A 26,018-nucleotide genomic window follows, 5' to 3' on the forward strand; every position below is an offset into this window, starting at 1 on the left:
AGAGAGAGAGAGAGAGGGATGGGGGTAATTAGAGGGCTGTTAAAAACAAGTAAATCAACAATGTATTTTACACGCAAAGCCTGTCAGCATGTTGTATTATATTAGAGTTGAATTACAAACATGCCCATCTGCCTCTAATTAGACATGAGGGGAAAAACAACCTTTCCCTGAAATTTATTTTTTAAATTCCATTTAATTCCTGAGTCATTCCCAGATACTTATCTGATAACAGAGTGATTTATATGCTTGAACTAGCTATAGACTTGAAGACCATAACCTTACAGCTCACTCCCCTCCCTTTCCTTAGACATTGTAATTCTGCCCTGTTTTAAAGTCTTGTTAAATGAGTCAGGGGCTGGGCTTCGGGTTTCCTGCAGTATTAAAGACATGTGCAGCTGCCACAGCATTGCAGACGAGCACTGCTGCAAGAGGACTAAGGAAAGACAGACGGATTTGGCAGTTCTCTTATCAGCTCCTCCTAAATACTTCTCCAGCTTTCTTGTTATCTTTGATATTCAAGCAGGGAGTGCCTTTTAAAGAAAAAACAGAAAAAAACTAAAAAGTATAAAGATAGCCCTAAAAAAAGCTGGGGAAAATTGCTAGAACAACAAATAACTGCAGAGTCTGCATAAACTGGAACTTTCTCTACTTTTCTCTGCAATATCTGCCTGGATATCTCCCTGCCGCCATTTTAACCTGGAGTCCTGCTGTATTTGGGATTATTAAACTTTTTTTTAAGAATCTTAAGCCTAGTGCATTGCAACATAGATTTACATTTTCTTTTCTTTCCAACTATAGCCAACACCTTTACTTCAAGCTTCAGGAATTTCCTTGGAGTGAGCGCTCGGGCGACAGTGATTCATTTAAAGTTCTGGGGAAAGTTGCAGAATCGGCAGATTAACTACTTTAATTTCCCCAGGGGTCTACACTGTATTGTCACTCTAGAGATCATATCATAGTCTAAGCATTTGACTCCCACCAGTCTGTTTCCTTTCCCAGCTTTCGCTCTGACTGTTTTTCCTGCTGGTGTGGACTACTATAGGAAAGCCTCCAGAACCACCAGTCTTTAGTCACACATATTGACTGCTTCCAAATGGACATTGCAGGACTGCTGTGAGGAGCTTCGTCGATCTGTATCAGTCTGTGTGAGAAGTTTGGGGTCATCACATCAGTTGGTATTGTATATATATATTTTATAAGTGAGCTGCCTTATTTCATGTGTTTGAAATAAGTTTACCTGAAATGATATTTCATAGAAGTCTATGATATCAGTCCAATTTATGTTCAGGGATTGTTAGTTGATTTATTCTTTTTTCTTTTTTAATATGCATGGACTTTATTTTGAGAGTGAATATTTAAAGTACTGTTATATAAAATATAATACATTGAACATACAATTGTAGTCTAAAGTTTACATACCCCAATGGAAATTTATAATTTCTAGAAATTTCTTGAAAACATATAATTATAGGAAAAATCTTTTGTAGCAAAAGTTTGCTTTTGTGGATGAAGAAAAAAGTTACAAAAAATAGATATCTACAATTATTATTTCAGCAATTTCTTTCGCAAAACTCCAAAAATGCTAATTTAAAAGTATTCATACCCTGACAAGGAAAATTAAATTAATAGCTTGTTGAGACACCTTTAGCAAAAATAACTTATTTTAAATGATTAGAATATTTGTCAATGAGCTTTTGGCATGATTCTTTAGTGATTTTTTGACCATTCCTCAATGCAAAATTGTTCCAGTTCATTCAAATTCAGAGGACTTCTCTTGAGCACAGCCTTCTTCAACTCATACCAAAGATTCTCAATCGGATTTAGATCGGAACTTTGACTAGGACATACAAGAACCTTGATTTTATTTTTCTTTAACCATTCTGAAGATTTTGATGTGTGCTTTGAATTGTTGTTGTGTTGGAACGTCCAGTTGTGCTGATTGGCCAATATCTTTTGGTATGCTATGGAATCCATTTTACCATGTATTGGAAATACATTTCCTGTGCCATGAGAGGAAAAACAGCCCCATAGAAGGATATTACCACCTCCATACTTGACAGTAGGCATGGTGTTCTTTTCTTTGTACGCCTCACCAGACTTTCTCCAAACGTAACGAATATCAGCGTGACCAAATAGCTTGCATCACTCCACTAATCCATAATTTAAATGCCATTTTGCAAACTTTAAGTGTTTGTCCTTGTGACATTTTACTAAGAGTGGCTTTTTCCCTGGCCTGCAACCATTGAGACCTTCACCATGCAATACTCAACCTATGGTTGAAATGGAAACCCCAGTCCCACTTGCAGCCAATTCACTTTGAATATCTTTGCCAGTCAATCTCAGAATGTTATTAACCTTCCTCACAATTCTTCTACTTCTTGGTGAAAGAATCTTCTTTCTTCCAGACCAAGGGAGCGTTGACAGTACCATGAGTCTTGTACTTCTTGATAATAGAAACAATAGTTGAAATTGGGATACTCAGATGCTCGTAATCTTCTTCTCCAGCTTTATGACAATAAATCATTTTCTGCCTAGGTCTTCAGATACTCTTTACTTTTTTCCGATATTGACTTATTGGTAATGACAGCAATCATCTTATGCCTAACCCTTTTATACTCTAAGAATGTTCACCTACAATCCAGCATCTTCTAGACTTTTCTAGAATTAGATTCTGCACTTCATGTTGAAATTTCTAGCAACTTTTTTTCCTCATCCAAAAAAGCAAAACTTTTGCTACAAAAGATTTTTCCGAAAATTGTTTGTTTTTGAGAAATTTCTAGAAATTATAAATTTCCATCGGGGTATGTAAACTTTTGACTACAACTGTACCGGTATATTGAAAATGACATTGGTTTTACATGATAATAGTGTTAGACAATATTTAAATGTTGAATATATACATGATTGGATCATTCACGATTCAGTTCATTCACAGTTAGGCCATGTTGGCAGCAAGTTGTACAGTACATGTATTATCCGGTACTGGAAAGGGCCCTGCACTTATTCACGGTTTTCAGTATTTCACTGTTATTTTGATGTCAAATCAGTGAGATAAAGAGTTAGTATTTATATAGCCATATTTTCCCACAATCTCAAGGAGTGTTAAAGTGAAGATGGAGTGGAAAGCTACAGTGTGCACCTGTGCCCTGCTCTGCCTCGGGGTCCTCCTGACATGGAGTGCTCCTGCTCGCTCGCAGGCTGTCCTCACGGATTATGACATCACAGAGTTCCAAAAGGGCTTCCTCATGGAGGGGACGGAGGGGGAGGTCCAGGAGTATACTGGGGAGAAGGCCATGAAGACAAAATCTAAGAAGTCTCCCGAAGAAATCCTTGCAGGTAGGAGAAACTTTAACTTGAGATCTGCTTACTTCTGGTATTAGGCTAATCAAAACTCTCATTAAACGTTGAACCATCTATTCAAGTAATAAACATCTTGCGTTATCTTTCAAATGCCTTAAGCAAAATTAATCAAACAGATGTTTCCTGTGTGAAAATATAAGCCTGTTTGTTGCCAGGTTTGAGCACAAACCTGCTAACTAGCTCACTAACATATTAACAGCATTAATAAATACTAGGTTTAGCCACATTGTCATACTTCCCATATCACAGTAGTGAAGCATTGGCAAATAATGATGCTTGCAGTATAATTAATGCAATAAAATGCAGTACTATGGGATAGACCTCTCAAAATATGTATCCAATTTCTAGGAATGAGAAACTACTGAGGAAGGGTCATGTATTCCCCTTTTAATATGTTGGTGTCCCTGAATAAATTATCACCCCTCATCAAAATAGACAACAGATTTGAATAAGCTAGATGTCCCCACAATAGAAAAAAGACAGCATGGCCTTGAAGAGAGCAAAGAGCAGCCAGACTAATCTCAGGGCCTAAAGGAATGAGCTTTGAAGACAGGCTGAAATAACTGCACCTTTATCCTGGAACAAAGAATAAGGGGGGACTTGATTGAAGTTTAAAATGTTAAAAGGAGTTGAAGTTAACCCCAGTCAATACGAGCAGCACAGACACCAGGGCTGGGGGGGGGGCCCGGTTGGAAATTAGGTGGAGACGGAGAACAGGGTATGGGATGAATTACAGTACCTAGCCATTCAAAAGATGTTGGAGACAGGTGAGCCTTTTGTTTATTCCTAATTACTGGCAGGTCAGGATCTTTCCTGTGCCTACAGGCTGTGAGGTCTATAATTCAGCTCCATTGTAAAATCCATCCTGACAGATGGAATCTCAGGAGGTCTTGCCACTGACATGTGGGTTCTGACTGGGTGGACACTCTGCTCCAGGGTCAGTTAGTAACCTGATAGTCCATTAAAACACTTACAAACATTTCTCATAGTAAAAGCATGGTAAAGTGTAATAAAGCATAGCGAAAGCATGGTAAAGCATAGGTAACCTCTGTAACGCACAGATAGATAGGTATAGTAAAGCCTAATAAAAATATGGCAAATCATGGTAAACAATGGTAAATACATGGAAAAACAGAAAATGACCATGCTAATTTTCTGTGGTAAACTTTTAGACTGGAAGTACGATTGTTTAACCTCACAACAATTTTTAAAGTTTTCAAAATCCTGTTATAGTTTTTCTTTTATAAGTTTTATTTCTGGATGCCCACAGCAGTACCTTTGCAGTAGGCATGCTGTTTGAGTATTTTTTGTATTGAGGAGTAATCATCACTTCTAGTCACCTGCCATAGATATATGTAATGTAAGCTAGATCAGCCAGTGTCTTTATAGTGCTTGAGATAAAGAAAGGATAGGGACTGCACAAGGAAATCCATTAACTGCACGACTCTGTGTGGCTGGACAAAAAAGGGCATTATTAACATTTGTTTGTGTTTTTCTTTTTAATAATACTGTAATTGCATGACATTTTCACTTCAAATATCACATAAATCAATTGGTTTTTATATCATCAAATTATTTTCTGCCAAATACAGGAGCCAACTTTACAAACATTCAACTCATGAGTCTGGAATATTGAAATTAATATGATCTTTTCATACTTTAAAACACATTCCTAATATAATTTACAAGTTAACACACTCCCTGGCTCTTCATAATAGCCCTTCAGCTGGCATAAGGTAACTGGCTGCAGTTCTTTATAAATACTCAAAGAGGGATATGATTTCTAATATATTACTCTAATAATAAACAGATTTTTGGTTCATGTGCAAATCTAAATGCAAGCTTGTGCAATAACGAATATCATCTGACCTTCAGTCTGTTTTGTGATTAATGTTTTTTAGCTGCAGATTGAACGTTATGGACGGGCTCTTATATGATACGTAGCGCAGATAGTATTGTGTGCTGCTTCTGTATGTCGCATCCCTGGCATTTATTGTGTAATATATAAGGGCTGCATCTCCCTATTAAATGTCGGTTTCAGTCATGATGGGCAAGACAGCAGATTTCAACAGTGTAGGATCTGGAAACACCTGCCAATTAATATGTAATATTAATATTAACCTACTTTTGGAGCCAGTAATCAGTATTCCCAAGTAATATTAACATCTGTCATGTTATACATAGTACAGCCAACATATACAGAGCCTGCTTGCTTTAAAGCGTGCTTGTCTTTACACTTTTTCATAAGTTTTCACCAGAACAAACAGCTTTAAAATTGCACAAGGTAAGGCAAACGTCTGCATTAGCTGAACATTAGTAAAATTGCTAGTTTATTGTATGTTACATGAAACAAGAACAAACAGGCTTAGTAGTCACTGCAACTCACTGATTTCATAATTGCATAATTGCATACATTATCTCTCCATATGGAAATGCTTAAACATGACAAACGTGGAACACTGCTGGAAAGAAATGTCTACAATTGTTAGTTTTTTTAATTGTCTAAATAGATTTTCCTTTGTGATTTTTTTTTACTATTATTATTACAATTGAGGTTGTTCATGTGCTTATAATGTAAAATACCATTTGGATACTGTGGAAGGGTGGTGAGTAATTCACTGCACACATGGGAGACAGAAGTTTTATTTGAAAACACCGCACTGGTGCCCAGTTTTATTATTTCAGATGTTTTTTTCTTATTGCCCACAGAGGGCGCTGTTGTCCGTGGCCTGAGTACCGACAACGGTACACAGGACCACAGGAATACCAATACTAGTAAACAGTGAAACACTGGCGCACTCACAGGTGCTCAAAATAATAATGAAAACAAAAGGCGAAATGAAAAGGAAAAATAAAACACAGTAATAAAACTACAAAATAAAGGTGCTGCTTACGCAGTGCCCCCACTGCCACTAAGCCGGTCAGCTCGGGATCTCCGTCCTACGCTGTTATGCACTATACACTGGGGTGGCCATGGTTTCCCTATCACTACACATGTCCCCTTGGGTACGTAACAAGATATTTTAATAAAATTGTTTATTTATTGCTGGCTGTCTTCCTCAGCTGTGCTTGCCTGTTTTGGTCGCTTGTTCCAACCACTGGCCTTCTCAGCCAGCGTCTCTGTGTGTTTCCAATCACAGCCACCCGAATGCATAACCTAGCGCAGTACTTATAGGCCGAGCAATCCCCCAAGGCCCTCCTCTCAGCTACTCAGAGAGAGGGAAAGCCAACACACCCTCTTCCCCACCTCTCCGTGTCACTGCCATGACTGACAGACAGATCTACAAGGCTGCTGCCCCCTTCCTGCAGTACCACGCATGCGCCAGATAGTCAGCACAGATCTCCCCCCATTACATATCCTCCTCCTCAGAATGGCACCACCAGTCCATTAGAAAAATCCTACACCCCCATGCCTTCCCGAGAGAAAAAATCTGCGTTTTGATGTAGTTTCCCTGCTCTGTGGACTACCCTGAAGGCATAGGGCTGCAGGGCCAAGTACCACCGCATGATTCTGGCGTTGTTATCCTTCATCCGGTGAAGCCATGCTAAGGGGGCATGATCTGTAACCAGGGTGAAGTGTCGCCCCAGGAGGTAGTACAGGAGTGACTCGACTGCCCATTTTACTGCGAGACACTTATTCTCGATGGTAATATAGTTTTTCTCGCTGGGAAGGAGCTTCCTGCTGATATACAGGACCGGGTGCTCGCTTCCCCACACCTCCTGAGACAACAGTGCCCTGAGACCAGGCTCTGACGCATCCGTCTGTAGGGTGAACCTCCTACTGAAATCAGGACTGCATGGTACTGGCTTGCTACACAGCCTTCGCTTCAAAGCGAGAAAGGCTCTCTGGCACGGCTCTGTCCACTGAACCATATTTGGGGCAGCCTTCCAGGTGAGGTCTATCAAGGGAGCAGCGAGCGTGGCGAAGCTCGGGATGAACTTCTTATAATAGCCCGCTAGTCCCAAGAAAGAGGACACCTTGGTTTTGGTTGTAGGGACCGGCCAGTCAGCCAAGCCTTTCAATCAGCGGTCTGATCTGGCCGCTCCCTACTCGATACCCCAAATACTCCGACTCACTCTTCCCAATGGCACCTTTCTTTGGGTCAGCAGTGAGCCCAGCCTCCCGCAAGGATTGCAGCACCGCCGCTACTTTACACAGATGACTCGGCCAATCCTCACTGTGGATAACCACGTCATCTATGTAAGCAGCGGCGTACTGCTGATGGGGCCGCAAAATGCGTTCCATCATCCGCTGGAAAGTGGCTGGTGCTCTGTGCAACCCAAAGGGCATGGTCCTGGATTGGTATAACCCAAAGGGAGTTGAAAACGCCGTGCTGTCTCTAGATTCCAGGGTCAGGGGTATCTGCCAGTACCCCTTTGTTAAATCCAGTGTCGTCATAAAATGAGCCGTACCTAGACGCTCCAGCAACTCATCTACACGGGGCATGGGATAAACGTCAAACTTCGATTTTTCATGAACTCACCTGAAGTCAATGCAAAATCGTGTTGACCCGTCAGGCTTATCCACTAAAACAATCTGACTGTTCCAGTCACTTTGGGACTCCTCTATTACACCCAGTCTGAGCATCTCATCAATCTCCGCCTTTACTACCTGACTTTTGCGCTCAGGTATGCGATACGGCCTCTGGCAAACTGGCGCCCCCGGCTTAATCTCAATGTGATGGTGGGCTACTTGAGTCTGCCCCGGGATGGGAGAAAACACATCAGGAAACTCCATCACCATCGCCCGAGCCTGACATTTCTGTGTTGGTGTCAGATTATCTGCAATCTGTGACAACCCTTTTTCACCAACACAGAAAGATCAGGTCCCAGGTAGGTGACGTCATCTGCTTGCGCCACTAACAAAGCCTCCTGTTGCAACCAAGGCTTCAAGAGGTTTACATGATAAATGTGCTTTTCTCTCCGTTGCTCCGGCTGACAAATCTCATAATCCACCGTCCCAACCCGGTGTGTAACCTCAAAACGTACTTGCCACTTTGCCAGAAGTTTGGGCTCAGAGCTGGGTAACAATAGAAGCACTTTATCCCCAGGCTGAAACGTGCGTAACCAGGCCCCCAATTGGTCGAATTGTCCTGCTGCTCCTCCCACATCTCTCTCACCAGATCGAGTACACCCTGGGGTCTCCGTCCATACAACAGCTCGAATGGTGAAAATCCTGTAGAAGCCTGAGGTACCTCTCTGATACCAAAGAGAAGGGGAGGAATCAGCTGGTCCCAGTGCCTTGCGAAAGTATTCGGCCCCCTTGAACTTTGCGACCTTTTGCCACATTTCAGGCTTCAAACATAAAGATATGAAACTGTAATTTTTTGTGAAGAATCAACAACAAGTGGGACACAATCATGAAGTGGAACGAAATTTATTGGATATTTCAAACTTTTTTAACAAATAAAAAACTGAAAAATTGGGCGTGCAAAATTATTCAGCCCCCTTAAGTTAATACTTTGTAGCGCCACCTTTTGCTGCGATTACAGCTGTAAGTCGCTTGGGGTATGTCTCTATCAGTTTTGCACATCGAGAGACTGAAATTTTTGCCCATTCCTCCTTGCAAAACAGCTCGAGCTCACTGAGGTTGGATGGAGAGCATTTGTGAACAGCAGTTTTCAGTTCTTTCCACAGATTCTCGATTGGATTCAGGTCTGGACTTTGACTTGGCCATTCTAACACCTGGATATGTTTATTTGTGAACCATTCCATTGTAGATTTTGCTTTATGTTTTGGATCATTGTCTTGTTGGAAGACAAATCTCCGTCCCAGTCTCAGGTCTTTTGCAGACTCCATCAGGTTTTCTTCCAGAATGGTCCTGTATTTGGCTCCATCCATCTTCCCATCAATTTTAACCATCTTCCCTGTCCCTGCTGAAGAAAAGCAGGCCCAAACCATGATGCTGCCACCACCATGTTTGACAGTGGGGATGGTGTGTTCAGGGTGATGAGCTGTGTTGCTTTTACGCCAAACATAACGTTTTGCATTGTTGCCAAAAAGTTCGATTTTGGTTTCATCTGACCAGAGCACCTTCTTCCACATGTTTGGTGTGTCTCCCAGGTGGCTTGTGGCAAACTGTAAACGACACTTTTTATGGATATCTTTAAGAAATGGCTTTCTTCTTGCCACTCTTCCATAAAGGCCAGATTTGTGCAGTATACGACTGATTGTTGTCCTATGGACAGAGTCTCCCGCCTCAGCTGTAGATCTCTGCAGTTCATCCAGAGTGATCATGGGCCTCTTGGCTGCATCTCTGATCAGTCTTCTCCTTGTATGAGCTGAAAGTTTAGAGGGACGGCCAGGTCTTGGTAGATTTGCAGTGGTCTGATACTCCTTCCATTTCAATATTATCGCTTGCACAGTGCTCCTTGGGATATTTAAAGCTTGGGAAATCTTTTTGTATCCAAATCCGGCTTTAAACTTCTCCACAACAGTATCTCTGACCTGTCTGGTGTGTTCCTTGTTCTTCATGATGCTCTCTGCGCTTTAAACGGACCTCTGAGACTATCACAGTGGAGGTGCATTTATACGGAGACTTGATTACACACAGGTGGATTCTATTTATCATCATTAGTCATTTAGGTCAACATTGGATCATTCAGAGATCCTCACTGAACTTCTGGAGAGAGTTTGCTGCACTGAAAGTAAAGGGGCTGAATAATTTTGCACGCCCAATTTTTCAGTTTTTTATTTGTTAAAAAAGTTTGAAATATCCAATAAATTTCGTTCCACTTCATGATTGTGTCCCACTTGTTGTTGATTCTTCACAAAAAATTACAGTTTCATATCTTTATGTTTGAAGCCTGAAATGTGGCAAAAGGTCGCAAAGTTCAAGGGGGCCGAATACTTTCGCAAGGCACTGTACATTATAACCGTCCATATTTTCATTCTTAAGAGCAAACTCCTGTTAAAAAAGGGCAGCAATACTACCACCTCGTAGGACAATGGTGCACAAACTTTTGAAATGCCGCCCCCTTTTTTAGCACTTTATGTTTTACAGGTGTTTTTTTTTCACGATTTCATGTAAATCGCATATTTTTTCCTAGATGTAACAACAAAAAGTCCAGATTTAGCTAAATACATAAGCGTATCACAAATTCAACATTTAAAATCCATCTATAAATCTTTTTTTTTCTTTGCTAGTGAACATTTAACTGACGTAAGAACAAAAGAAAGTTTACAAACGAGAGGAGGCCATTCAGCCCATCTTGCTCATTTGGTTGTTAGTAGCTTATTGATCCCAGAATCTCATCAAGCAGCTTCTTGAAGGATCCCAGGGTGTCAGCTTCAACAACATTACTGGGGAGTTGGTTCCAGACCTTCACAATTCTCTGTGTAAAAAAGTGCCTCCTATTTTCTGTCCTGAATGCCCCTTTATCTAATCTCCATTTGTGACCCCTGGTCCTTGTTTCTTTTTTCAGGTCAAAAAAGACCCCTGGGTCGACATTGTCTATACCTTTTAGGATTTTGAATGTTTGAATCAGATCACCGCGTAGTCTTCTTTGTTCAAGACTGAATAGATTAAATTCTTTTAGCCTGTCTGCATACAACATGCCTTTTAAACCTGGGATAATTCTGGTTGCTCTTCTTTGCACTCTTTCTAGAGCAGCAATATCCTTTTTGTAACGAGGTGACCAGAACTGAACACAATATTCTAGATGAGGTCTTATTAATGCATTGTAAAGTTTTAACATTACTTCCCTTGATTTAAATTCAACACTTCTCACAATATATCCGAGCATTTTGTCTCTATTAAATGTCATTTGCCATGTGTCTGCCCAGTTCTGAATGCTGTCTAGATCATTTTGAATGACCTTTGCTGCTGCAGCAGTGTTTGCCACTCCTCATATTTTTGTGTCGTCTGTAAATTTAACAAGTTTGCTTACTATACCAGAATCTAAATCATTAATGTAGATTAGGAATAGCAGAGGACCTAATTCTGATCCCTGTGGTACATCACTGGTTACGTCGCATGTTAAGTCTGGGTTTTCTAATAAATACATTTAAATCTTTTTTTTTTTTTTTGGTTGTCGATTCAACATTTACCTAACAGATAAATCTGAAAAACATGATCGTTCAGCAATTAAATCTAAAAAAATAAATCTGGGTTTTCACAAAAACAAAACAAACAAAAAAAAACATTTATTTTGCCAGCTAAATCTGAAGCTAAAGGGCTATGCACACCGGACGCCAGCGAGCGAATTCGAGGCAAATAAAGTATGCACACCGGGAGCAAAGCAAACAATGCGAATACTGCACGACTACATAGAAAATGACAAAAAAAAAAATACATTTAACTGGCAGCGATCGGTTGTTCTGACTGTGGTTTTGTAGCACAAACTGTGGTTTCGTTAATCAACAATATATCTGCCCCTCATCTCACCAGCAGGGGTCCCAATACGCAACACCAGTGCATCACACAACGCTGCCGTGACTCATTATCATTGTCCTAGCTCTTGTTTTTATCCCTTGTTTATTAAGTTGCTGTTGCTGCCTGGTACCTAAACTCTTCCCATATTGATGTCAATAAAGGACATCCTTCACGCACCATACTAACTTATAAATCACAAACAAGGAATTGCTAGTATACCTTACTTTAACTTAATTTTTCCATTTTATATTTTTTCCATTTTCTCATTGTTAAATTATTTAGATTCTTCTAACGACTTTGGTCAAACCACCAGAACTTCAAAACACTCAATCAGAATTCTACGGTAAAACCAGCACTCCAGATAAGGTTTTAACACTGAGAAAGTAAAATGTATTTTCAGGGGGTAAAATGCAACATTACCTTGAAGTGATGCGTAATCTCGATAAATGCTGTACAATGTTTAATGGTAATGGGGTAGGCATTAAAAAAGAGCCTTCCATTTTAACTGCAATGTTAATTTGAATTACTGTACCATGCGTGTGTTCTACAAGGTTCTTTATAAACTCAGCACATTTTTTTCGAGGTATCACACTGACTCCAAATTAATTACGTTACTTATATTTTAACATTAAATTCTTAAACTCGGTGAACATGTTAAAACATCAGTATAAAACATGTTTTGTCTTGAGGATGTGTCACTTGGTGCAGCACTGACTCCAGGTGGAGCTGCAGCACTCTGCTGCTCTGCAGTTTTCTGATTGAAATGTTTTGAAGTGCTGTGGCTAGCTTCAATGTGAAATCTCTCCTACTGATATTTTCCCCGGTGCATTCCTTGTACAAAACAAAGGAATTGAGGGCTGCCCGGTCCAGTAGAGATAACAACAGGCTTGTATATTAAAAAAATAGAATATTGTAAGTGATATTCAAAATAAAAACTTGTATTGTAAAAGGCAGTAAAAAATGACTGCTTTGCCGGTTCTATGTGGGCGGGATTATAACGACCTTACTTTCGCGATCCTGCCTTTCAAACGCTGTCAGGGTATTTAATACATGTATTTAGGAAAAGTCATAGACGGACAACCGCATAACTTTCAGACACGCAGAGTAATTTAAATTTGAAAACCTCAAACTGTCAAAATGACTGCCATGGCGGTTATAGTGTTAATAAGTTATAAAACAGTTTGTTTAATATTATAGGCACCTTTTTTTAGTGGTTGCCTCTGATGATGGTTCCAGTTGGATTTGTAGCTGGACTGGGGTGTTTACACTTCAACCTGCGTAACTTCGAATTGTTCTTATTCTTACTGTGATTGGCTGCAAAGACAACAGGGCTAGCCAGAGACTGGATAATGTTCGTCGGGTTGGGTTTTCTTGTGTACAGTTTCCTAGTAACTGAAGATATTGTATTCTGGGAGATATATTTGTTAGTGAAAGTTTTAGGGGAGGCGGGAGGGGATACAGACAAGCTGTGCAGCAAAATTGCTATGCGTATTTTTACACATTAAATTAAAATTCCAGATTCTTTAATGCGTAAAAATGGCAGGTACGCAGCTTACCTGGACCGCTGGTTAAAACTGTGAGAAGCTTAGTCACATTGACAAACGTTTCGCCTAGTGTCTTCAAGTGTATTAACAGTAGCCTGTATCCGAAATAAATAAAACCAAAAAGATATTTCATAGTTTGAAGAATAGTGTGATATAAAAAGTACAATTTAATATTTGCTTAAATTAGAATATACCATTGACTGTAGTCTAACGAGAGATAAAGACAAACTCATCGATTACCAGAGAAATTTGTTTAGAGAAAATCCTCTGCTGAGCTTGATTTTGTCAAGAACATTTATATTGTTATCAGAACTAAGTATCGAACTTCAAACAAATTTTGGTTTACACCTTGCATCTTGAAAAAGTTTCTCTCAGACATCGTGTCTAAAGGGCAAAATTGTGTCATACTGCCATCTGGTGGACAATGGAGATGGTTCTGTTTGTAAGAAAAATGCTTGCAGCATGGAAAATCGATCTCTCTCAATGAAAAAAAAAAGCTCTCAACAATAACTTCCTGAGGAAATTTCTGTCAAACAAATCAAAAGACAATACTACTGTTGGAAAAGCAACATAGAAACATCTGTCAACATTCTTACTTCAAGGAAGGAAAACTAAAACACAGCTGCTGTACTAAGAAAACTACTTCTTGAAGAAAAGATCTTAATTCAAAAGAGCAATAAAAAGACTGTGTTGCTACTAAATCTAAAAGTATGCTAAAGTAAAGAGAAGAATACTAAAGTTACTTAATACTAAGTGTTTTTTAAATCTACTCAAATTGGCGCTTCCTACAAGCATCATCCAGGGCAACTTACAATTGTTACAAGATATCACATTATTTTTTACATACAATTACCCATTTATACAGTTGGGTTTTTACTGGAGCAATCTAGATAAAGTACCTTGCCCTGCCATGTTGTTTTTTTCTTTACCAACCTTGAATGGGGAGGACTTCACTTCAGATCTCAAGTTTCTAAGTGGAAACTTTTTAACCACAAGGAGAAAGCTATATATAGTAATTCTTCATTGCGAGACTCTTTCTGCTTTCTTCACATATAAGGATAGGTAACTAAACCACTTATGAATTTCCATGGTCCTCTGCTCTTCCAAATCTACATTAATGACTTAGATTCTGGTATAGTAAGCAAACTTGCTAAATTTGCAGATGACACAAAAATAGGAGGAGTGGCAAACACTGTTGCAGCAGCAAAGGTCATTCAAAATGATCTAGACAGCATTCAGTACTGGGCAGTCACATGGCAAATGATTTTTAATATAGAAAAGTGTAAGGTATGGTAGACAGGGAATAAAAATATCCATTATAAATACAATATGGGAGATACTGAAAATGAAGAAGGAATCTATAAAAAAGATCTAGGAGTTTATGTTGACTATGAAATGTCTTCATCTAGGCAATGTGGGTAAGCTATAAAAAGGCCAACAAAATGATCAGATATATAGTGAAAAGTGTTGAATTTAAATCAAGGGAAGTAATGTTAAAGCTTTACAATGCATTTGTAAGACCTCATCTAGAATATTGTGTTTAATTCTAGTCATCTCACTACAAAAAGGATATTGCTGCTCTAGAAAGAGTGCAAAGAAGAGCGAGCAGAATTATTCCAGGTTTAAAAGGCATGTCGTATGCAGACAGGCTAAAAGAATTGAATCTATTCAGTCTTGAACAAAGAAGACTATGCGGTGATCTGATTCAAACATTCAAAATCCTAAAAGGTATAGACAATGTCGACCCAGGGGACTTTTTTGACCTGAAAAAAGAAACAAGGACCAGGGTCACAAATGGAGATTAGATAAAGGGGCATTCAGAACAGAAAATAGGAGGCACTTTTTTACACATAGAATTGTGAAGGCCTGGAACCAACTCCCCAGTAATGTTGTTGAAGCTGACACTCTGGGATCCTTCAAGAAGCTGCTTGATGAGATTCTGGGATCAATAAGCTACTAACAACCAAACGAGCAAGATGGGCTGAATGGCCTCCTCTCGTTTGTAACCTTCTTATGTTCTTATGTTCATAAATCGATTGTATGATTATTTATGTTTAAATTGACTATAAATTAATATTAACCTATTTTGAATTACATGATAGAATATGAATGCATTGTTGAATGTTGAATATATTTAGAATCTTAATTATAACTGAATATATGGTTAATTTGTCTTGAACATACTTAGTATAATACAATATAATACATTGAAAATGTATTACTACAATCTAATGCAATCTACTTAATCTCATTTTTGTAACTTTTCAAATAAAAGAAGGTATTTACTTTCAACAAGATTTGTCCTTTTGTTTTTGAATGTTGAAACAAGCACTGATATATGATAAAATTGAATTGAATCACAGTTGAATATTGTCTAAACTTTAAATCATATGCCGAATGAATCAATCCTATGATTACTGTAAAATATATATTCATATGTTTAAGTAACGTTTGATTGCACTTGCATATGAATGTAGTTTTGATGTTAAAATAGAAGGATATTGTGGTTACACCCTAGAATATTTTATAGTAAAATATTGTTTATACATAGCTAAAGGCAGGTCTTGAGAAGGTATCCAAATACATGCTTACCTGTCTCGAGATAGATTAGGATTTATGTTACAATTACTTTATCATAACTGTTATCACCACAATAATATTCAACTGAATTTATACCGATTTGATTAGCTTTTCAAATGAATAGATTTGAATAGCTTTTCTTACATACAGCTTTTGTAACAACATAAGAAGCACAGGGAGATGTAAAAGGGCAGTTATTAATTTGCTGCCTGGCTGGCATGTCTAATGAGACACTGATAGAGCTAATGCCACCATGGTATCATGGAATTCTTCTGTACAAGCATACACTGTTCCTTCAGACAAGAACAAGGTGAGTTTTGTCTGCCCGAGAGAGTGTGTGGGATGTAAACATGTGTCTGCTGAATCAAACACTGCAAAACGCTGAGACTCTCCCTGCAATCGAGTTTAGAGAGGAACACTTCCCTAAAGGCTATTTGAACAAGCTCTCTTTGTTAGTTTTTCTTCTTTCTTTTTTCCTGGCAAACAGTTTTGTTTAAACTGTGCCGCTCAAATAGTGACCGAAAATATGTGCTTTAAATGAGGGAACGTGGAATGCTTGATTCCACGGTGCAGTGTTTTAGATCTACATGTTCTGTTGTTGGTAATGTTATAAAATGTAAATTATCCTTCAGGATAATTTGGCCAGATCTTGATAATATCCAACTCTGCATATTAAAATAGACACGTCATGCCTCATTTTGACACTGCTGATGTGGACCCAACCTAAACAATTACAGAACAGCTGGACTTGGCTTGCGAAGTTCTGAAAAAACTTGTTTAACTTGACTGTACCCTCCAAAGATACTGTGTATAAAATAGGAGCTTGTTTGAATGTAGTTGCACATTAAATCATGAGTCAGATCACTAGACGGCTTTAGTTTTCCCCAAACTTGCGTTGGTTTGCAAAATACAAGTTTATGCCAATTTGAGATGTGGTTTTGTCTGCAACAAGCTAGTGTATGCATATAGCATTCAAAAATGAGACATGACGTTCAAAAGGATCTCAGTCCTTATTCACATAGCTTTAAAGAATGTTTTTCAAGTCTGTTGCTATGACAGAGATTAGTGCCTGGAATGTGTTACCAAACCAAGTGGTTGAGCTGAATCATTGGGACCCTTTTAAAAAAAAAAACAGTTTGGAGATCAATGCATGGAACTGTTATAGACTGCAGCTGTCTTTTTAATAACACTCTGGAACAGTTTCATGACATTGAAACTTAATTTGAATCCACACACTTACTTAAATAGCTCCCGATTTAAAGCACTGTGAATTCACTGGAATGAAAGCACAGTAAGTTATAACTATCATCTGACTTATCGTTGGAGATTCATTAATTTAATTTGGTGAATATTTACATTGTGTGATTCTGTAGAAGCTGCCAGCACAAATAAATAACATTTCATTGATTATCACCACCAGATTTTGTAGAATTGTTTCCAAACACATCCAACTTTTATATCTCTTTTATATCTCTGAAGCGTTGGAAAGCATTACGTCAGTTTGGCAGGCTCTTGCTCCAGTTTTATTCGTGGCATGTAAAAGATTATTTCTGAGAGCTTCAGCTTTTTGTCAAGGATCTTTGAGCATGAATTCCAAAGTTGTGATTCAGCTAGGTTCAAGGGCCTGCTTTGCACACTGGTCCGGAATACACATTCTAGATCTGCAGTAAATTAACCCCTTGTATGGTGCTTTTTAAAAGAAATAAGTGAGCTACTATATTTATATGTTTGCAACCAGGGTCTGCCGATCTTAGGTGTGGAAAATATGATATGCTAGTTATTTGTGGAGATCGTGTTTTTTCTTCAATGTTGTGTAGCTATTATAACAAATGCAGAAATTATCATGATTATTTCAAGTATATTAAGTATATTCAAATGTTTTATTTGCTAAGAGTATTATAATGTTTCATTGTTTTTAATTATTACTGCTTTAAAAATAACTGGAATTCTATCCCTCATATCTATCATGTTTATAATCTCCTGAATTGTTTTTGACCAGTGGCCATTCTAAACTCTTGACATTTCTAATGCATGAAATTGTACTAGTATTGTACAGTATTGAAGATAAATTAGTTTTTAGATTGAGACGTGTAAACGAATACTAGTATCAGCAACCACATTATAAAGATTCATGTATTGTATTAGAACATAAGAACATAAGAAAGTTTACAAACGAGAGGAGGCCATTCAGCCCATCTTGCTTGTTTGGTTGTTAGTAGCTTATTGATCCCAGAATCTCATCAAGCAGCTTCTTGAAGGATCTCAGGGTATCAGCTTCAACAACATTACTAGGGAGTTGGTTCCAGACCCTCACAATTCTCTGTGTAAAAAAGTGGCTCCTATTTTCTGTTCTGAATGTCCCTTTATCTAATCTCCATTTGTGACCCCTGGTCCTTGTTTCTTTTTTCAGGTCAAAAAAGTCGCCTGGGTCGACATTGTCTATACCTTTTAGGATTTTGAATGTTTGGATCAGATCGCCGCGTAGTCTTCTTTGTTCAAGACTGAATAGATTCAATTCTTTTAGCCTGTCTGCATACTACATGTCTTTTAAACCCGGGATAATTCTGGTCACTCTTCTTTGCACTCTTTCTAGAGCAGCAATATCCTTTTTGTAACGAGGTGACCAGAACTGAACACAATATTCTAGGTGAGGTCTTACTAATGCATTGTGAAGTTTTAACATTACTTCCCTTGATTTAAATTCAACATTTCTCACAATATATCCAAGCATCTTGTTAGCCTTTTTTATAGCTTCCACACATTGTCTAGATGAAGATATTTCTGAGTCAACATAAACTCCTAAGTCTTTTTCATAGATTCCTTCTTCAATTTCAGTATCTACCATATGATATTTATAATGCACATTTTTATTGCCTGTGTGCAGTACCTTACATTTTTCTCTATTAAATGTCATTTGCCATGTGTCTGCCCAGTTCTGAATGCTGTCTAGATCATTTTGAATTACCTTTGCTGCTGCAACAGTGTTTGCCACGCCTCCTATTTTTGTGTCGTCTGCATATTTAACAATTTTGCTTACTATACCAGAATCAAAATCATTAATGTAGATTAGGAATAATCAGTACTTTCTGTTTTCTACATGTTAACCACTCCCTAATCCATGTGCATGTATTTCCTTGAATCCCTACTGTGTTCAGTTTGAGAATTAATCTTTTATGCAGGACTTTGTCAAAAGCTTTCTGGAAATCTAAATAAACCATGTTGTATTCTCAAAAAAGTAAAACAGGTTAGTTAGACACGATCTCCCTTTCCTAAAACCATGCTGACTGTCTCCCAGGATATTGTTACCATATAGGTAATTTTCCATTTTATATAGGTAATTTTCCATTTTATATTTATCGCAGTCATACTTATCTACTAAAAATGGTACTAATCTGTACTAAAGTGAGTGTTTTATTTTGATGTGCTGTTCTCCATCTTCATTGTCACTTCTCAATTGAGGACTCTGGTGGAAAAACATTCCACTAGGCCCAAAACAACATTCAACACAGAAATAGATTATAGATTATTTTAAATACTGAACAACAATAATAATAATACTGTCCACAGGTCAGTAAACCCTTGCTTATCATTTTTTGATTATAGCTTTTAATTGATACCCAACCCCCCCAAAAAAAAAACAAAAACAAAACATAAGCCTGTGTTTCTCACAAAGAGCAGCGGTATAGTGATCACTGCACATCTCAGCGCTGCTGTTAATTGATTTGAGAAGTTCTCAGAATACCTCAACACATTCATGTTACGTGCCGGTCGCACAAATGTAAGAGCCACATTTCTGCACATTTCTTGGTTCCGTTTATACAAACGGATAACAATGTTTTTCCACCAATCCTGTCAAGTATTATATCCTGCCTGTTTTAAAAACATCTTTTCCTGTTTCTTGGATGGTGGTCCTGTAATATAGGCTTCTGGCGTCGGATGGCTATCAGTTGAGACTGTCAGTACTGAATGGTATTAGTTCTAAATTAATTTATATTTTTCAGCAGACGAAGCTTCTGAAATTCTTAATGATCCGGAGGGTATACCAGCAACTTACACACACACACACACACACACACATACACACACACATCCCATAACCATAACACTGTTACGAGTGGCAATACTTACACTGTAATCAAAAACACTTTCATGAAACTCTGTGGTAATGCAACAGTTGTATGGGAACACAATGGTTCTCCACTATGGTAGAAGCCCTGGCCTTGGCATTTCCTTATTTTGACATAACAATGATGTCAAATTGGTATGAATCAATACACACATGAAGGAAAACTTCCCGCTAAAGACTATTTAAAATGTCTCTCCCATTTTCCCTAGTGCTAAGTAACTTATAAACGAGTTGTATAATTTGAAATCCAAATTCCTATCTATTTTAGATTATTTTTTAACAAATGAAATGTAAATTATATAAAAAATCATTATCTTTTTTATGGATTGTCAGATATTTCATTATAGCACTTTAATAAAAACCTCTTCACTAAATAAATTGTATGAGCCTGTAACTAGATACTCGGTCCATGAAGAGCCATAAATGAAGCAGTTTTCATCTTGATCACTTTGAACTAAGCAGCCAATCATGCTTTCTTTGTTAAGTCATTTCCTGCCCAAATGCAAAGACACACACGCTTTAGGTAATGCATTTTAGACAGAGGGTAGGTGTAAATGTATTCTTCAATTTCAATGGTTTCTTAAATGAACTACTCAATGTGCTGGATAGTTTGCATATTACATAAAACTGTAACTTGGTAAAGCAAATAAGGAAGCCTTGGATAATTTGCATATTAGCTAACTAATGTCTGAGATTTCACACAGTACATTTCTTTATAGATAATGTGTGAATTAACTAGTTATAACGTAAATTATTATGCAAATACACAAATTAGTATGCATCTAATTATGGACTTTAAAAGCCCAATGCAATTGAACATTTGGTTTACAGGGGTGTTCTGTTGACTGTCAATACAAAAAGTTAGTGTACAATAAGCAGAAGACAAATACAAAAACAAACATATAATTGGACTGTCATACGAGTCATACAATTACAGTGTGAATAATGCCACTTTCGATTATGGTTCTCAGCTCTCCACTGTCCCTCACTTCCTCTGTTTTTCTCTCTACAGCCAAGGCCAAGAAAGCAGCCGAGAAGGAGGCCAAAGCCAAGAAAGAGAAACAGCCCAAACCCACGAAGAAACCGAAACCCCCCAAACCCACGAAGAAACCGAAACCCCCAAAACCAACCAAGAAACCGAAACCCCCCAAACCGACAAAGAACCCTAAACCAACGAAGAAACCTAAAGGCAAGAAAAAAACAGAGGCGAAGATACTGGAGGAGAAGATACCAGAGGAACCTGAGAAGAAGCCAACACTAGAGGAGGAAGAAGAGCGAGTTCTGACTGAGCTTGGCTGGGACAAATGTAAGTATTAGTGTTATATCCAAATCGGAACATTATTTGCACAGGACAAAAAATCAGTGTCCTTATAGATAGTCAAAAGCAGAGGAGGTCTAGTAACCTCCCAGATGTGGATTAGTTTTCATCAAGGAAAGTCGGTAAATTCAAAATGAAATGCGATGTTGTGGCCAGAGAAGGCACTTTTGTGCATGATTTGTAAACAATGAACTGGATGTAAATAACTTGTGCAAGATGGAGGAAGAACGAAGTGGATCAACCTAGCGCCTTGTCATTGATTTGAGTATCTTTTAGTATTTCTAAGTATAAGTATCAATATAAGATAGACAGTCAGACTACATAAACCAGCCTATAAAGAACACTTGCAGTTTGTTATAAGGTTGTTATGCAAGTTTGACTGTAAATTGTGAAGTTTGATAAACATTTATCTTTTGGGTTAGTACTGGAGTAGAACCCTTCCTCCAACTGGAGAGGGTCTATCATGGGAAGCCTGTTTTTGCAACACAGCTGCTACCTCCTGAGACCATAACTCGGCGTCCTGTGGGTCTGTGACTGATGTTACATTCACACCCCGAAATGGAGGGGACCGTGCTTGAACAGCAGTGAGTATCCGGTCTGAACGGTAGTAAGCACCCAGATGTCTGGTGCACTGATGCCTTTGAGGCTGCTGGGGCCTAGGGTGCCAGTTTGCAGCTGGTTTGTGCACTGGGGATGGTCACTTGGGAAGCAAGCGAACCAGCTCCTTCATGGATGCCCGCACGCGGTGATAGTGCTGCAGCATCTCGTCCACCATGGGACCAAATGTATGCCCTGGTGTAATAGGGGCATCCAACAGCGGTGCTTTGTCCCCATCAGGCACGTGTGCCTGGGAAAGCCAAAGCTGCCTACGTGCAGCTACCAGAACAGCCAGGTTCCTGCCTACAGCCTGCCCATTGAGCTTTGACACACGGAGCAGGTTCTTATTAACCAGGCGTTGCTCCTCCAGCTGTTGAGACAGAAAATAGGACTGGTAAGCTACCAGAATACTATTATACTTGCCCAGCCATGTGGCGAATGCACTTGCTGAATAGGCATGCTTGAGGATCACCTCCGAGACCTGGCACTGCTTGTTGGGACAGATAGCGTCCTTGGACAGGAGCTCTAAATTAGGTGCCTGTACCAAAGCAGCAAGTGAGGCGTCCACTGGCAGAAAATGGGCCAGGCCCAGCTTCTCTGCATTATGCACCCTATATAGGGTATCCATTGACCGGGAAACAGCCAGAGCTGTAGCTGGATGATCCCAGGACTGGATTTCAAAAAGAAAATCCAGCTGCATTGGGATGACACGGGAGAGGTGGTAGGTTCATCATCAAAGATAGCCTTGTTGCACCTTCTGTAGGCCAGGGCACTTGCGAGATGGCAGTGGCCCTCTTGATCAGCGATAGAAGCTCTGCTGACAGGGAACGTCCTGTTCTCCCACCTCATCAGAGGCGGCGATGGACAGCATGTCCTCTTGTGGCCAATCTGTGCTCATAGCCCCCTTGGGCCCCAAGGGGACAGACAGGGCAGGCTGCGCCGAACGTTCACACAGTAACTCTGCGAGCACTGTTCCTTGGTGGGAAACAGCTGCCCAGAGCTGTTCCATCTGCTTTGAGTCTGCCGATTGTTTGGAACGGCGGCCGTGCTTGTCCTCAACAGGCAGACTGGCCTTGCATGTGTCGCAGGGGTAAAACCCAGGCATGATGCAAGAAACAAGCAATGTAGTGTACAGTATACAGATGTACAGGGGCTGCCTCAATCTGCTTATAGACAGCAACCGGGTCTTGAGCTGCTCGGTCGCCGGCCATGTAGGATCGGGTAGAAACCATGTCGGTTCGGTACCGGTTCGGTGACTTTAGCACCGGGTCGGTACGGTTCCAGATTGGAACCTTGACAGCACTGGTTTGGTTCGGTGCAGTGACTTTAGCATGGTGTAGGTACAGTACCAGATCGGTTCAGTACCAGTTTGGTGACTTTAGCACAGTCAGCACACAAGACTGAGGGAAGCCTGATTGTCAGAATAAACTAACAACCTTCATAATGGTAATGCTAAAGCTGTCACCAGAACGGCATCAAGATACTGTGGGAGAGATTGCAAGCAACCACAACCGAAGCAAGTACCGTGGTCCAGCGCAGTGTGCTGAACCCAGCAGATGCTATCGCTACACATGTGCTCGCAGCACCGTGTTGCTGACAGGTCTGTGCTTAGTCTGTGAAAACAGAAAAAACAGCATGAGAAATTTCTCTCAACAAAATACAGTATGTAACAATTTGTGATGGAGAGAAACCCGTTCTCCTTCACTAATCCTGAACCCTGACATTTTAAATATGCGCTGGACTTTCCTGCTCATATTAAAACTGTTGATGTGTTTATGTTAATATATCTTTACCATTGTGTTTTAAAACTAAAGCAAAACAAATAATAATGAGGAATAACTTACCTGGGGTGAGGGGTGCTGTGTGCTCTCGCACAGACTGTAACCTGTAAAAGAAAAGAGAAAAGTTATTCACAGATATAGCGGCAGTTGACACTGGTGTTTATTTTACAGAATAGGTGCACATATTTTGTGATATAACCCCTTAGTCTGCTGTAATGACAGTTGACCCAGTTCTAATATAAAAACTAAACGCAAACTAGAAAATGGTTACCTTGTCCTTTCCAGCAGTCTGCAGGCGATCGGTCAGTTTTAGTCAATGGGGGTAGCGCAAGCAGATTTGTGCTGGAAATTATTTAGCAATATAAGTAGGGGATATGGCAAAATAAGGTGAACATATCCATGGTAGATTAAAAGCATTTGTGGTAATGATTAACTCAGAGATGAGAAAGTTACCAGGTGAATGCAGGAATTTTCCCCCAAGTTAATTTTGGTTAGTTACCGCCCCCCACCCAACTTTTCTTTTTAGAAGCACCCAAGGGGAGAGTCTAAATTACTTAAGGTTATAAAAATGGAGAGGTACCTCATATGCAGAGAAAGAGAGACAGAATGAGTACAGGGGGTAGCGGTGTACCCTCAATGTTAACAGCCATTACAGGCAGGCTAACAGTGGGGATAGCTGAGTATCTGGGGAATTAGGATATCTTTTTTTTAAAATTTTCTTTCTTTTATTTTTGTTTTTGTTAAAATTAAAAGATTTTTTTTGCACATTACTTTATTTTTTGATTGCTTCTTGCTAAACACTCAACGTCTGGAACACATTACCCTATCACAATTGCATAAAACATACAAACTGTCATCATTTTAGTGTAAGCCAAAACGAGAAATAAATAACTCCAGCTGGAGCTATTGCAGCTCAGGGGGAGAGCATAAAGTCAGCCAACTTATGTGCTGGATCCCTGGGAAGGAACGACTCACACGGGGCAAAGATCGCAGTGAGACGTAACAAACAACAGGCTGTAGTGCACAAATACACGTAGTTAGTAAAACAAATACAGAGATTATTTTTAATATCACATATAAATTGTGTAAAACATAATAAATGCGAAATATATAGCAGAAAAGGTAATAAGTACTTATCTGAAACAGCTCTCCTGTCAGGTCAGTACTTGTCCTCGGGGGCGGGCCATGACTGCGTCACAGGTCGCCGAGCAGCTTTGATATATCTTATTCAGGTTTCGGGTCTTTAGGAGGTAAATACCCATACAGTACAGTTATGGTACATTTTGTACTTCAAAGGGAACCAGAAAGGGTCAGATTCTGTCTGGGTCCACTTTCTTTTGTCATTTCCATATTCAATATCTTTATGTTTGTGTAATTTATTTTTGTATTTAATATTATGGTAGTGTGTTGTTAGTCTGTCTACCAAAACTATGTATGAGTCAAGAACGACTGAATCACTTGGCAGTTCTGCATGTTCAAAAAGAACCTTACCGATGAAACAGACAAAATCTCCTGAATGACTTCATTTTGTGAACTGCAATGTTTGTAAGTTGTCTATGCACTAATCAATCATTCCTTCTATCTTTGTATAAGCACAAATGTATAATTTAGTTGTATAATTGACTAGTAGAAATGCTTTATTATGCACCAGTTTTGTTTCTCCTGGTTTGTTGGCATGATTGCTCTGGTGCAGAAGTTCAGCGGTATGTCCTGTCCATATGACAACACAAAAAAATAGATAGTGTTAATAAAATGTTCTTTTTCAAATATCCTTATAGTTTGGGAAGCGATTTAATTTATAATCCAAGTTTAAAAAATAAATAAATAAACATGACTGAAACATGACTTCAGCAGTGTAAATGCAGTCAATCATTATCATGTAATTTATGCATATTTTCGTTATTTATTGATTTTATTAATATTTTTTATTTACAATAATTGAGATTCAATACTGTGTACCTTATTATAGTATGTTCACGTATTCTGTCTATGCTGCTAGTTTAAAAGCGAATCTGTCTGAACTATTGTTTATACTCGATCAGACTGTGAGTGACTTGAATGTCCCGGCTCTTTTAGATATTAGAACTGGTTTAATTGAAATGCACCGTGTTGATGTGTTCACAGCCAGCAGCCAGAGCAGCAATTCAGAACCGTCGCTTTCACAGGTTATGGATCCATCCACTTTGTTGTATATTTTACGTATTCAATGGGGCTTCGATGATTATCCTCTACACTATTTTATAGTACAAACAATGTGCCACAGACAAGCAATATATACACACAAAAATGAGATATTGTAAGTACACAGGGACGATCATTGTACATAACAAGGTAGACG

General features: G+C 39.0%; 1 protein-coding gene across 3 annotated transcripts in view; it reads left to right on the forward strand.

Annotated features, from left to right (window-relative positions):
• Positions 1–391: 391 nt before the first annotated feature.
• The window catches only part of LOC117970911 (inactive carboxypeptidase-like protein X2), a 70,717-nt gene continuing 45,090 nt past the window's right edge, over positions 392–26,018 (forward strand). For 2 of the 3 annotated variants that reach the window (XM_059008758.1, XM_059008761.1), the window contains exons 1-3: positions 392–1,175; positions 3,098–3,336; positions 20,997–21,290. In XM_059008758.1, coding sequence (XP_058864741.1) covers positions 3,114–3,336; positions 20,997–21,290 — 517 coding nt within the window. In that variant the 5' untranslated portion in view covers positions 392–1,175; positions 3,098–3,113. The remainder of the gene's footprint in view (positions 1,176–3,097; positions 3,337–20,996; positions 21,291–26,018) is intronic. The other variant, XM_059008759.1, reaches the window with a different exon arrangement.

Source organism: Acipenser ruthenus, chromosome 37, assembly GCF_902713425.1.
Source record: "Acipenser ruthenus chromosome 37, fAciRut3.2 maternal haplotype, whole genome shotgun sequence".
NCBI lineage: Eukaryota > Metazoa > Chordata > Actinopteri > Acipenseriformes > Acipenseridae > Acipenser > Acipenser ruthenus.